Raw genomic sequence first — 14,280 nt, 5'->3', positions numbered from 1 at the left:
GGATTAAAAAAAAAATGTCTGCAGTTCACCTGGCGAATCAGCAAAATGTCCATCTTAGAGACATTTATTTACAGAAAAGGCATAGCAATAAATGTAGCCATTTTTTGTTCTTGAGACTTTACGCCAACATGCCTATAATGCATTTTGATGACTAAAACAATTAAACATAACATAAAACACTTCTTGGAAGGCTTTAACATCAGCTGAACATTTTAAGCTTTGTAAAGGAAGAATTTGCGGCAGAGCTGTTGTACTAGATTGCGTTGTATTGATGTACCTCATAAAGTGGCCAGTGACTATAGCAAACATTTAAGCAAGTGTAAAAAAAAAATCACCAAGGAACACAGTAGTTTAGTGTATCACAGTACCACAGTGGTCCTCTGTTTTAACGTCAAACACCACCATGATCTTGCCTGGCAAGAAAACTTGTGCTTCCATGGAAACCATAGGAGATGATGTAAAACAAAATGCCCTGGAGACAGAAATGGCCTCCGTAACAGTATGTTGAGGTCTTGTATGCTAACCCTCTGCGCGTTCCACAATTCTTCCTTCAGGCTATCATGGCCCAGTTGCCCCAGGAGCAGAAGGCAAAGATTGCTGAACAGGTGGCTAGCTTTCAGGAAGAGAAGAGCAAGCTGGATGCTGAGGTATCCAAGTGGGATGACAGCGGCAATGACATCATTGTGTTGGCTAAGCAGATGTGCATGATCATGATGGAGATGACAGACTTCACCAGGTGAGTTTGGACTGACTGCTTGGCTCAAACTGAAAGCCATTTTTCTTCCCCAGAAAATGATGGCCCATTTTGTAATTGTACATATTTCTCTGGCCTCAGACGATATCTGAATGAATGCTTTGCTGTATGGCTGCACACTTTGAAGTTTCTAGTCTGCAGCGCCAATATTCATGTCACTTTGCAGTCCATACATCAATATTCCAGTAGATGTGCAATTCAAGCAAAATGCCTGAGACAGAATGCAAGTTTTAAGTTAAGCCAAATACAATCACCCAATAAGCCTACATTTGTTTCCCAGCATTTGCCCATATCTGCACAATACTATGCACCCTTCATTTTCAATAAGCAGCACTGTAGGTAGGATTTTCTTCTTGATTATTTTTCTCCCTTCCCTAATCTTAATATGCACAACCATAAGTACTGCATCAAATCTCCCTCTCTCTGGTACACAAATAAAGCTGGGTGTGTACTGTAAATCTTACATGGACAGTCTCACTCAGCAGAGCTGCTATGGTGTGGCCATATTCACCCTTGTCAGTGGTTTGTTGAGATAATAAAGATGGTGGAGAAATGGTTGAAACAAAAACATCTTAGGAATCATAATGTGTCCTGGAAAAGTATAAATCATCTTTGCGGTAAAAATGGCTTCATAATATGCCTCTAATAAAAATCATTAAGTGTTTCTGTAATGTGTGGTTACACGCAGGGTATTTGCTGAAAACTTTTTTCCCATTTCAGAAATATTAATTTCTTAAAAAAAGCTGTTTGGCAAATCTCAACAGTGTAACCACCTACTTGACTACTATTTGAATTCTTCCAAAATCACATAACATTAGTGGTGGAAATTAAAGTATAGCACCACCAAAATAAAACATTCATGTAATGCTTTCTAATATTGTAAATTTTATTTTAAAGTTTGATTTTCCAAGTACTGTTTGTAAAACTCTTAAAACACAGCACAGAACAGACATCATTAGGATGTCCCATTTCCTATTTTTGGATGTACCAGCTCTATAACTGTGGTCATGATAGTATGCATGACTGGAATGTGTAGCTTGGTGTGCTAAAATTAAGACTTTTTAAGGTTGTGTGTGTGTGTGTGTGTGTGTGTGTGTGTGTGTGTGTGTGTGTGTGTGTGTGTGTGTGTGTGTGTGTGTGTGTGTGTGTGTGTGTGTGTGTGTGTGTGTGTGTGTGTGTGTGTGTGTGTGTGTGTGTGTGTGTGTGTGTGTGTGTGTGTGTGTGTGTGTGTGTGTGTGTGTGTGTGTGTGTGTGTGTGTGTGTCAAGGAGGAAATGGTGGACTGTCTTGTCGTTTTTTTGTCCTCTCCTAAGCTGACTGTTGCCGTTGCTCTATCTCAGTGGCGACGTAAAACTCAAGCTTCTGCGTGCGAAAGTTGCCTGATGGCACCATTTCGTAGAGTTTTGTGGAGCTGGTAGGCGTTATTAGCTTTGTATCAACCTAATTTGGCATTGGCCCGAATGTAACGGACACTCATTAATGTGAAATAGTTCTGCATTATAGGTTTAAATGTATATAAATATATATAATTCTAAGGGAAGCGTAGTTTTTAGCTCAAGTTTTGTATAAATTAAAGACAATATTGTTTAGTAATATTTATAATGGGTTGCTAATTTTTAAATACAGAGCATTTTGGGTGAAGCGTTAATGGACCCTTTGACCCTAGTGATGATCCGTATGGCCAGATTCTTTCATATTCTCTATGCTCGGCTGTTGTCATTTGAAATAGTTTATAAAAGAAAGTTGTGGGAATGGCTTTTGTGCCTGTGTTAATAGTGCAGTTACTCTGAGAGTTGGCGGATTTATGGCCTAATATCCATACCTGACCTCAGAAAATATTTGAATGAATGCTTTGAATACATTTTTAAGTTTCTAGTCTGCAGCGCCAATATTCATATGTCACCTCACAGTCCTCACATTAATATTCCAATAGATGTGCAATTCAAGCAAAATGCCTCAGAGACAGAATGCAAGTTTTAAGTTAAGCCAAATACAATCACCCAATAAGCCTACATTTGTTTCCCAGCATTTGCCCATATCTGCACAATACTAGGCACCCAGTTTAACACTACTTTTCATGCATCAACGCTCTTCATTTTCAGTAAGCAGCACTGTAGGTAGGATTTTCTTCTTGATTATTTTTTTCTCTCTCCCCTAATCTTAATATGCACAGCCATAAGTACTACATCAAATCTCCCTCTCTCTGGTATACAAATAAATCTGGGTGTGTACTGTAAATCTTACATGGACAGTCACACTCAGCAGAGCTGCTATGGTGTGGCCATATTCACCCTTGTCAGTGGTTTGTTGAGATAATAAAGATGGTGGAGAAATGGTTGAAACAAAAACAACATCTTAGGAATCATAATTTGTCCTGGAAAAGTATAAATCATCTTTGCGGTAAAAATGGCTTCATAATATGCCTCTAATACAAATCAGTAAGTGTGTCTGAAATGTGTGGTTACAAGCGGGGTATTTGCTGAAAATACATATAAAAATATATTTGCTTGTTTCACATTTTAGAAATATTAATTTCTTCAAAAAAGCTGTTTGGCAAATCTCATTATTTATCTCACTATTTGAATTTGACCAAAATCACATTATAACATTAGTGGTGGAAATTAAAGGATAGCACCACCAAAATAAAAACATTCATGTAATGCTTTCTAATATTGTAAAATTTTATTTTAAAGTTTTTTTTTTGCCAAGTACTGTTTGTAAAACTCTTAAAACACAGCACAGAACAGACATCATTAGGATGTCCCATTTCTTATTTTTGGATATACTAGTTCTATAACTGTGGTCATGATAGTGTGCATGCATGTGTTTATATGACTGGAATGTGTAGCTTGGTGTGCTAAAATTAAGACTTTTTAAGGTGTGTGTGTGTGTGTGTGTGTGTCTGTGTGTGTGTGTGTGTGTGTGTGTGTGTGTGTCTGTGTGTGCCTGTGTGTGCCTGTCTGCAGGATGTGAGGAATCATTTTGACTAGCTGACTGTATTTGTATGACTGTACCTCTTTACATTTTCAAGTTAATTACTCCGAGGACATTTTGTGTTTCGGGTTAGTCAACTGTGAGTCACATACGTCATGACGATGAAATGCTTCCTCACTATCTTCATTTTCCGAATAAGTCAAAGATCCCATATCCTGAGCCAAAGAAGTACAATACTGGAAAGTTATATCAGAGTTTCAAATACTACCACAGCCATTGATGTGAGGTCACACAGAACCCTGCCATTTTTTAATTTACTGCTTATTTTTTCAGAGGACCAAGAAAAATTAATTGCTGCACATGTAAATGTAATGCAAATGATGCAGCTTCCATCTAAGAGTGCCATCCGTGTTTTTTTTTTATTAGATAGCGTCAGCTGTGTATACATTTTTAGAAGTTATTGATTGCAGAGACATCTTTTTATCAACACAAGGCTGCTATTTTACAGCCTTGTGTTGTATATAAAGCTCTATTTTACAATATAAAGCAGACCCAATGAATTCAACTGAAAAAGATTTTCCAATAAGGAAAACGCCTCCTTGGAACTATTTTTTTAATACTGCATTTACTGGAAAACATATTCTACATGTACACATTTACAGGCATAAGAACACTAGCTATGTATTCCTTCAAATAAATGTATTCATTTTGCACGATTCCAATTGTTTAAAATTTGTTTTGTTGGATCAAAAACAACTAAGCAAGCCTATCAGAAAAAAGATTTTTTTCGAAAAGAAAAATTTGTCCAAACATTTTTGAGAATACAACATTGATTCTGAGTGCTTTTTTGAGTACTGAGCTGTTGGTAACAAACTGGTATGTGCTGACTGCATCATGTGAGTGTTTGGTAAGATTTTGGCCATTTGCACTAATCGAAAAGGTATTGTTACTGAACATCAGGTTTTGTTTTTGCTAAAATGTAGCTGCTTACCCATGAAGCAAAAATCGTGGACACTAAATCAGAGCACATTCATTAGCCAGTTAGACTTAAGAGAATGGTAATCTGTGGACTAATTCACAGTAAGTAGCTTTACTTTGATCAATACAGGGAGAGCAATTCTTTTGGATGCCTGATGAGGCATTTTTATAGGCATTAACCGAATTTTAAACCATAAAATATCCTAGCTAATCTCCTGCATATTTCATCTAGGATTTAATAACAATCGTCTGGAAGAATGGATGTTTTAAACTTTGAATGGCGTTCCATATTTTTAACTAAGGTTTTCCAAATGTTTATTGAAAATGCACCTGTTGGTGGTCGTGCACCACCCTCCCCCCTCAGTTGCTAGTAGCTCAAGGAGGAAATGGTGGACTGTCTTGTCGTTTTTTTGTCCTCTCCTAAGCTGACTGTTGCCGTTGTTCTATCTCAGTGGCGACGTAAAACTCAAGCTTCTGCGTGCGAAAGTTGCCTGATGGCACCATTTCGTAGAGTTTTGTGGAGCTGATAGGCGTTATTAGCTTTGTATCAACCTAATTTGGCATTGGCCCTAAATGTAACGGACATTCATTCATATGAAATAGTTCTGCATTATAGGTTTATCAATATATAGAATTCTAAGGGAAGCGTAACTTTTAGCTCAGGTTTTAAATACATTAAAAACAATATTGTTTAGTAATATTTATAATGGGTTGCCAAGTTTTAAATTCAGAGCATTTTGGGTGAAGCGTTAATGTCTTTGACCCTAGTGATGACCCGTATGGCCAGATTCTTAAATATTCTCTATGCTTGGCTGTTGCCATTTGAAATAGTTTATAAAAGAAAGTTGTGGGAATGGCTTTTGTGCCTGTGTTAATAGTGCAGTTACTCGGAGAGTTGGCGGATATATGGGCTAATACCACAACTTAGTATTGTGACTTTTCTTATTTGGCACTCAGACTTTGGATTGCAGTCTGTATATGCCAGTCTGAGTGTCAGACACACATGGATGTTTGTTGGGATGTGAATACATATCTTCACGTAATGCCTTGACTCTTGCATGCGGCAATAGCACATGGAAGGTCAGTCGCCAGCTAATTCAGTGGGGCCCAAATTATTGCCCCCTTAACCTTGAGCTGGCACAAAGCCCTGTCAAGGTTAATGCTGTGTGAGGTAATTGTTCTCGACCTCTCTCCTGAGAAATCTGCGGAGAGTGCGAGAGATTCTTGCTAAATCCTGCATCGCTTATGGCTGTATGGCAGCACTCATGAATAAGGCATGTGTGGCTTGACAAACATGCAACATAATATCTGGAAGCCACCTGTCTTTTAGCATTCTGTGCTGTAGAGTACTCAGTCCGATGTGGCTTACACCCATCTGGAGGCTTGCAGCTGTCCCCTGACCTGGAATCCCCAGTATCTTCTCAATGTACAAATCCACTACGAAAATCTAACAAGGGTGTCCTCCTGTCAGGAGTTCGCTTGTGTATCCCTGTGGCCTCTTTGTGCTTTTCCCTATTGTAACTTGGCCACTTAAGCCAAGTAACGGAGCTCAGAGCTGAAGAAGAAGCTTTTTTTATTTTTCAGGGCTAAGGCAAGGGATTCTTCTAAGATAAATCAGTGAGAAATCAATGGTTGCTGTTATAATGCATTATTATATGCTGTTTTTTTTTTATTGAGGCAAACTACAGCATTATCCTAGCAACAGTGACAAACACATCCCTATGAAAGTTTTTGTTTTTCAGAACCCATCACAATGCCTCAAGCTCTGTTTCCAGGGATTGACTTGTCCCTGGAGAGCTTCCAGTCTGTGCTCTGACGTGTTTCCTCTTCCACTAGGACCCTGACTTGCTTTACAGCATAGCAGCCGAGGGAGAGCAAGAGAGGGGAAGGGTTGGAGGTGGGAGGGGAGGAAAGAGGAAGCCAGGGAACACAACACAAAATTCCATCTGTTCTGGGTTGGACGGCTCATTTTTTAGCCTGGAGAGAGCAGCTTTGAATCCAATTTGTGCCTCTTGCCAACTGTGTCCCAGAGTCCCTTGTGAGGGCAGAAAAAAACGCGAATGGCTGACAAGCTTTACAGTGGGTCAGGTCAGGGCTAGACCCGTCCTGTGTTGGGACGGGCGTTGTTTGGCTCTAGAATGGTAAATAATCGATGTGTAACATTAGGATTAGGATGTTTAACATTAGGACAATGGCCAAAGATAGGCCACGCCATTGACTGTTGTAATAAAATAAATAAAGTATTCGGTCATTGTTATTGCTATGTTTTCTTCTGCCTCTGTTTTTCCTAAATAAATTTTCCGCATATATATACCACCTTCATTCGCCAGGAGAAGCGCTGATTCATCTATAGTACACTCCTGCGCCCTGTCCTCCGCAGCCGAATAAGCTCATTTGCAAGATGCCTGTATAGCGCATTTCAACATTAAAGGGAACATAGAAACTCAATACACCCCAATATTCATTTATATGCTCCTAAAATCACAATAAGGTTTGTAGGCACACAATCGTCATCCTTTCATGTGTAAAAAATAAAAATGAAAGCAAAACTAATGACACTTTGTTGGGCAAAAGAAAAGATTCCTGTGTGTGTGTGTGTGTGTGCGATAATATCTGGAATGACAACGTGACTAATTTGAACAACGCTACTATATTACGCTAATAAATGGTATTATTTTTATACGTACAGGTAGATCGCATAGGAAGATGCATGATCAGATGGAAGGTGCCAAATGTTCGACCACCAAAATTGTTTGGCCGAAAATAGCAAAAAAAGGACTTGTGGCATTTGGCCGAATAAATGATATGGCCAAATTAATTTGACCAAATAATTACATTTTTGATGACTCGATCAAATAGCAACAAGTAGAGTGAAAGGTGCGCAGGTTTTTATAAAGCAGCGAACACGTCTGCAATGTGGACGTTAGCGAGAGCTAGACTAGAGACTTGAGAGACTTTAATGAATTAATTATAGGACTGACAGATCTCAAGGACGCACACACATGATTGTAACTGGCTAATTATCCTCGGAACAGTGTCAGTCTCTTTTCTTTTCTCGTGTAATGCACGTGCCCGCACACTGTGTTGAGCGTGCATGCTCCTTGGTATGCACTCGGAGTGATCTTTTGTACAATGCAAGCACTTAGTATGTTACATCTGTCAGCAGTCAGGTATAGGCTAAAGAAAAGGGGCTTGAAGAAGGCCAAATAAAAGCATTTTTATTTTACCAATTTATTTTATTAAGTTTTATTGTGCTTTGTTGACATAATGTCTACTGGAATGGTAAAATAAAATCAGTGTTAAATAGTTGTCTAATTGTACTTTTGAAATTGAGTTTTTCCTTGAAAAGCAAGTCAAATTAAAGAAAGAAGAAATAGGCAAAATAGAGAATAAAATGTGAAATAAAAAACATTGTTTTTTTGTGTGGATTCAAACTGTTAAAAAAACTATCTGGCTTGAAAAAATGGGTGGGGGCTGCATTTGTCCTTGCTGCTAGAGAGATTAACGCAGCGCTATAGAGATGGTTGATGCATTAACGGCCCATCAGCAATAACAAAAGGATACAGACGCTCTTGAGCATCGGACTTGTAAGTTATAGTATCCCTAAATGCCTGGTGGCGCTTTTGTTAAAAACAATTGTACTCTATCTCTTTCAATTCTTTTTTTTTTTTCTTCCTTTGGCTCTTTTCTTAGGGTTTTCTTGTCCGTACTTGGATGAAAATGACCATACAAATGATGTGCGTGTGCGCGTGTGTGTATAATTTTTGAGGCCAACCAACATTTCTCCGCCGACAGACATGAAACCAGTTGGATTTGCGACTTATCCTTCTAATAAACCCCTCAAAGCTGCTTGAATTAAAGGGGCCAAGTAGATTGAACTGAGAAGTTCTGTTGTGATAGAAAGCATTTGGTGCTGGAGACAAACTATAATATGATGGTTTCTTGAATCAGGGTTTACTCAGGTTTTCTGGATATGATAATGCTGCCAATTTCTTAAATCATGCTACTAACGTATTTTATCGATCATTTGCCAAAATTACAGGAAATAATAGTTTAGCACCAGGATTTGTAAGTGGGGTGATGGTGCAACAAGAGTACAGCGCCATGATCCTAATCTTTACAGATGGTCCTGAGAGTGAAGGCTGCCTCTCTACGTTTCATGGGTTAATGTGCTTATCTCTGACTGAACAATATGGTGCCAGACTGTTAGTGTTTTGTTTGTGTGGAATCACCTGTGCACTTGCATAAACATGTATTTTTAAACATTTTCTAAAGAAATGTTTGTGTGGAAACAACCTTCCCAAACAAACCACTTCATGACTGAGATGTGGCTCCTGCATATTGAATGAGGCTGCTGTATATCAGAAACGGTGACTCGTTTTCCACTTTTTCTCCCCAGGGGGAAAGGGCCACTGAAGAACACATCTGATGTCATCAGCGCTGCCAAGAAAATTGCGGAGGCGGGATCACGAATGGACAAGCTGGGCCGCACTATCGCTGACAATGTAAGATCTTAATGAAGCACCAAGTGCAGCAGCACAAAGGACAAAAACAAAACAATCCTTTTGTTTGTGAGTAAACATTATAGCACAAAATTTGAGACCTTACACGAATGGCAAGTGTATTGCAAAATTACAGGTGTGAGGCAGGGGCAACTACGTGAAAAATGTTGTTAAATGAGGGTTTTACTTTGTAAATGTAAATGTAAATGTGCTGTATTTATATAGCGCTTTTCCAGTCTTAACAACTGCTCAAAGCGCTTTTACATCTACAGGAAACATTCACCATTCACACACATTCATACACTGTGGCCGGGGCTACCGTACAAGGTGCCACCTGCTCATCAGATAAACATGCACACACATTCACACTCCGATGCGCAGCACCGGGGGCAACTTGGGGTTCAGTGTCTTGCCCAAGAACACTTCGACAATGACTGCAGGGGCGGGGATCGAACCACCAACCGTCCAATTGGCAGGCAACCGCTCTACCACTGAGCCACAGCCGCCCCTTTGCCGTTGTGTATTTGCAATGAAAGACCTCAGAATGTCCTCTAAGAATCGGACGTTTGTGCGATTGTTGCGTTAGGTGCCTACACGTGATCTGCGATAAAACCACGGGCTGTGCCTTTGTTTTTCTATGGGGAGAGCAGTACAGACACACTCGGCGGAGTGCTACCCTCAGCAAGGCAAACTGCTTAAAAGTGCTGTTGCGCTCAAAGTTCAATTTTTTTTAACTTTGGCCTTTGGTGTCTCTGACCTTTCAAAGCACAACCAATGAGACAACTGGACGACATCAAACTAATTCTTGTCCAACCTAATGTATTATGGAACCTTTCGTTGTGGCACCTTAGCTCTCTAACCAAGTTGAATTCTCCTTTTTTAATTGGCGAGTCAACACCATTTCATGTACTTTTTTTTTTGATTGCCGTTATTTTCATCGCTGTCGGAGCTCCATGGCAGCCAGGACATTCTTTTTCACAATAAACTTTATATGAAGTGAATACAAATATATTTTTAAAATAAACCAAATCCTTGATGAGAGTCATCACTTTGATTTCCTGCCAAGCACTCGCACTCAGACAGACAAAGGGATAGAATGTAGCGGCTCGTGTTTGGACGTAGGACTTTGACGTTATGTAGCTACGTAGCCCAGAACATAAGTTAAAACTATTCTGTAGCTTGCTGAACTGTTAGGTGTTTTTCTGGGGGAAACACAAGCTTCTTATCAAGGTCCACTTCCAATCCTGCCCTGTCTTCAGGATGCTTGAATCCTTAGGTGTTGTGTGATGTTCTTGATTTTGGCCAGCTGGTGTGAAATTTCCGAAGTTGACCTGACCTGCTGATATTTGTGGGAGGTGGTTTTTTGGCGGTACACTTCTGTTCCAGTATTGACGCTAGCTCTCTGAGTACTTGTTTATGCCGCCAAGTATAGCGCTCTTGGGTGAGACTTGTAGGGCACCCTGATGATAGATAGCTTTAGGGATGCAGGTACTTGACATAGGGGACAAGCGGGATCTTCTCCGTACCACATTTTCAGATTTTGGGGGGAAGGTAGCAGATTGGATGTGGCCTTGATGACAAAACAGCTGCTTTTCCTCCATCTGCCAGATGCTATGCCAGCTGAGCTTTTTCTTCTCCCAGTTGGTTCATCTCCCCTGCTTGACTTGCCATTTCGCTCACCCTCCTCCTGTCTCCTGACTTCTTCTACCACTAGCTGTCTCTTCTGCACTAATGTTGCTTTGCGCCACAGGAGAGTTTTTGGGATGAGTCCAAACCCTGCCCTCCCATGCTGGACTTGTACAACCACATCTCTGAAGTGAAGCGCAGAATTTGCATTCTTAACAGCTTTGGATGGAGTCCATTTCCTTCCCGCTACCACCCAGAGGGCTGCTGTTCAGATGACTTCATCCTCAGAATCAGTTGGGGTCAAGACAAGCCTTGCTTTGGTGCATTTGAACTCTTGCACAAGCCCTGTGATTGGTAATTCCAATTTGCCATGTCCATAAAGTCCACCGGAACTTAAACAACGTGGAACTCCAAGACACCGCATTAGCTGTGTGCCATTCCAACTTTTTATCCTTGGTGACAGGGATCTCATACACAGTTAATGGCTACTAGAGTCTGGGGAGTATGCCAAACTGAAAGCACCACAACTTGGGTTTTCCTGGCAACAAGATTGCCTTGTTGATGTGCTTCATGTACATGCAGGTATAATTTTTTTTAGTTGTTCAAACTGATCGGTGACTTTGAGCTTCGCACCATATCCTCTCCCCAAGCTCTTTACTGGCATTTCTGAAACAGTTGGGACAGTTCCGCCAACATGAAATCTAAGGTCTGTGACTTGGCCTTTCACAATGGAAATGCTTTTGCACTTAGTGGTCTTTAACTTCATCCTTGGCCATGTTATATTTTGATGAAGTTTCTCCAGCAATCTCCTGGTGGAGCGGACAGTTGAGTGTTGTTAAATCGTCCATGTAGACTCAAACTGGTGAAGGCCAATGGGGAGATGGTACACCCTGCCATACCATACTGTTTACTTCTAGCGGTTGCCAATTTGTGGGAAGCCTGATGTTGTGAGGCAAAATTGTAAATGCTGAAAGTATTGTTTCACTACATTTGTGATTGCGGTCGGCACCTGGAAGCAGCACACAAAACTGAATGAGGGACTGACCCATAGGCATTAGCCAGATCGAGGAACAAGACGTGGAGATCTTTCCCTTTTTTCTTTGCAGTCTGGATTTGACGTCATATGATGGTGTTATGTTCAAGGTATTCTGAAAAGCCTGCAAAGCCAGTCTTTTGGATTGATGTGTCGATGAAGTGGTTTTGTTTAAATACTCTGTCAGTTGTTCTGCCAACACACTGAAAAATATCTTGCCTTCAATGTTCAGAAGGTCTATCTGGCAGAACTGTTCAATGGTGGTTGAGTTCTTTTCTTTAGGAATGAACACCCCACCTGCTCTTCGCCAGGCTTTTGGAATAATTTGCTTGTCCCACGCTACTTTCATGTTTTTCCACAGGATTTTTACAATCTGGAGCATTCTTCTAAACACTATGCGGGACGCCATTAGGGCCTGGTGCAGATGCCGATCTTGCCCTTTTCCCTGCCTGATTCAGCTCGGGAGGGCTGATATTAAACTGATGTTGTGGGGGTGATGTTGGAGGGATGTCAGTGGTGACAACTATCAGTTCATCTTTTTTCTCATCATCATAGACGGTTTTCAGATGCTCTTCAACCTGGTCTTTTGATGTTTTTAGGGATCAACTCTTGTCCTTTGTGAACACGCCTTTTACAGATTTAACGGTGTCTTTAAAGAAATCGGTTCTGTCTTTTTCTTTCTTTTTTCCGGCGCATCTGGAGGCTTTCTGCTCGGCAGAGTTTTGGGAGCCTGCGCTTTAGGTCCTCTTTCTTTTGCCGCCACCTTTCTTCACAACTTTCTTAGCCGTCGCCTCTCTTTCACAAGTTGTTGGATTTCTTTCAGCCGATGGGACTTGGGGGCATGAAGCACGTCTTTCTGACTTGCTCCTTCACTATGTAGCTGTAGATAAGGTCACCCATTTTCTCCAGCTTCTTCTTGGCCGATCCTTTGATGTTACTTAGGATAAGGCTTAAATCTGTGTTTCCCACTCCTTGCCGTTAGACTTTGGACATTTCACCAACGGCCTATGTCCTTGCATAGTGAGAGGCTTGCTACAGTTACACTTCTAGTGAAGAATTGACAAAAACACATTTTATTTCTCTGATTCGCTGCTCCCTCTCTTCAGTCCTTCTCTATCTCCCTTGACCATGTGTTACCCAGTTTTCAGGAGGCTGTTGAACTCCGCCATTTTGACCGGCTGTATGTAACATTAAAATAAAATGGATTATGGTGACATCCCTCATGTTCTAAAACCAGCCTTTGTAACTTGAATAGTTAGCAGAAAGTCTAGAGCCCCATTATAAGACACCCCCACTTTTTCAGAAAAATTTGCAGGAAAAAAAACGAGTCTCATATTTGGACAAATACAGTACTTTAAGAGCGCTAAACAAAAAGATAGTAACAAACCAACATGCAGTACATATCATTTCTTTTTGCACAAATGCTTATTTCATTTTTTTGCATTTACACCTTTGGGAACAAATTCAAGTAAAAAGCTTGTCTTTCAGATGTTAACAACTGATATGATTTGCGTTATTCATGAGACGCCTCTTACCAGGCTTTGCCAATTTCTTTCTGGATCAAACACTCCCTCCCTCTTTCTCGTATTTCCATCTCCCACTCTCCCATTCCTGATTCCATCATCTCTCCATATCTATCCCTTACCCCAGAGACTATGGTCCTGGACACTAGGAAACACACATTCAATTATCCATGGCCTCATATTTCACTTAAATACTTGCACTGTACCACTCCTCAGAGAGAAACTGTACATGATTTATCCCCCAACTCATTCATTTGCCATCTCTTAGATAGAGACTTATGGCCTCTGTCTGCAATATGTATACATTTTGTTGTTAAATCTCGGACGAGTTGGCTTTTGATGTTTGCAGCAAGACATGGTTGTCAGATTGAGGTCTTCTCCTGTGAAGACATTGGTAACTTCTGTGGTTTAGATGTAGCAGTTGTGTGTGTCTTCTATTTCTATCCAAGAACACACATACGCTCAAGAAGGCACACACTGGCTTTAGATGCTTGATGTAGGATTTCGATAACATTGCCAGGCTCTTTTGCTCTGCTTTTGTTCACATCACTACTGATATGTTGGTAAAAATGTTAAAACAGCATAAAGCTTCTTTGTTAGGTAATGAGTTAATACAGGTTGAATGTTTTTTTTTCTTGTGGCATTTTAGGCCTTTAATGACAGGACAGTGAACCCTGGCCCGCTGTGTTGAGGAGTAAACCTCTATATATGGGCTCCCGCTCTACCATTGGAGTCATCCATGCGCCTACAAGTTGAATGTTTCAAGGCTGACTACAACACATGGATTTTAATGCTATGCATTGGTCACAAAAAAATCTGTTTGAATGTATTTAGCACCATAATTAAATATTTATCTCATAACAGTCCAGGTTTTCCTACTCAAGGCAGTGGTTAATAATTGATTTAAGGATAACGTTGTTTTACATCAAAG

At 40.4% G+C, this 14,280-nt stretch overlaps 1 protein-coding gene across 2 annotated transcripts in view; it reads left to right on the top strand.

Moving 5' to 3' along the window:
- The window catches only part of ctnna1 (catenin (cadherin-associated protein), alpha 1), an 83,784-nt gene that overhangs the window by 57,552 nt on the left and 11,952 nt on the right, over positions 1 to 14,280 (top strand). For both annotated transcript variants that reach the window (XM_034883245.1, XM_034883246.1), the window contains exons 15-16: positions 555 to 736; positions 9,065 to 9,170. In XM_034883245.1, the coding sequence (XP_034739136.1) occupies positions 555 to 736; positions 9,065 to 9,170 (288 nt within the window). The remainder of the gene's footprint in view (positions 1 to 554; positions 737 to 9,064; positions 9,171 to 14,280) is intronic.

This window comes from Etheostoma cragini, chromosome 10, assembly GCF_013103735.1.
Source record: "Etheostoma cragini isolate CJK2018 chromosome 10, CSU_Ecrag_1.0, whole genome shotgun sequence".
Classification (NCBI taxonomy): Eukaryota; Metazoa; Chordata; class Actinopteri; order Perciformes; family Percidae; genus Etheostoma; species Etheostoma cragini.
This window is presented reverse-complemented; position numbering and strand designations above follow the sequence as displayed.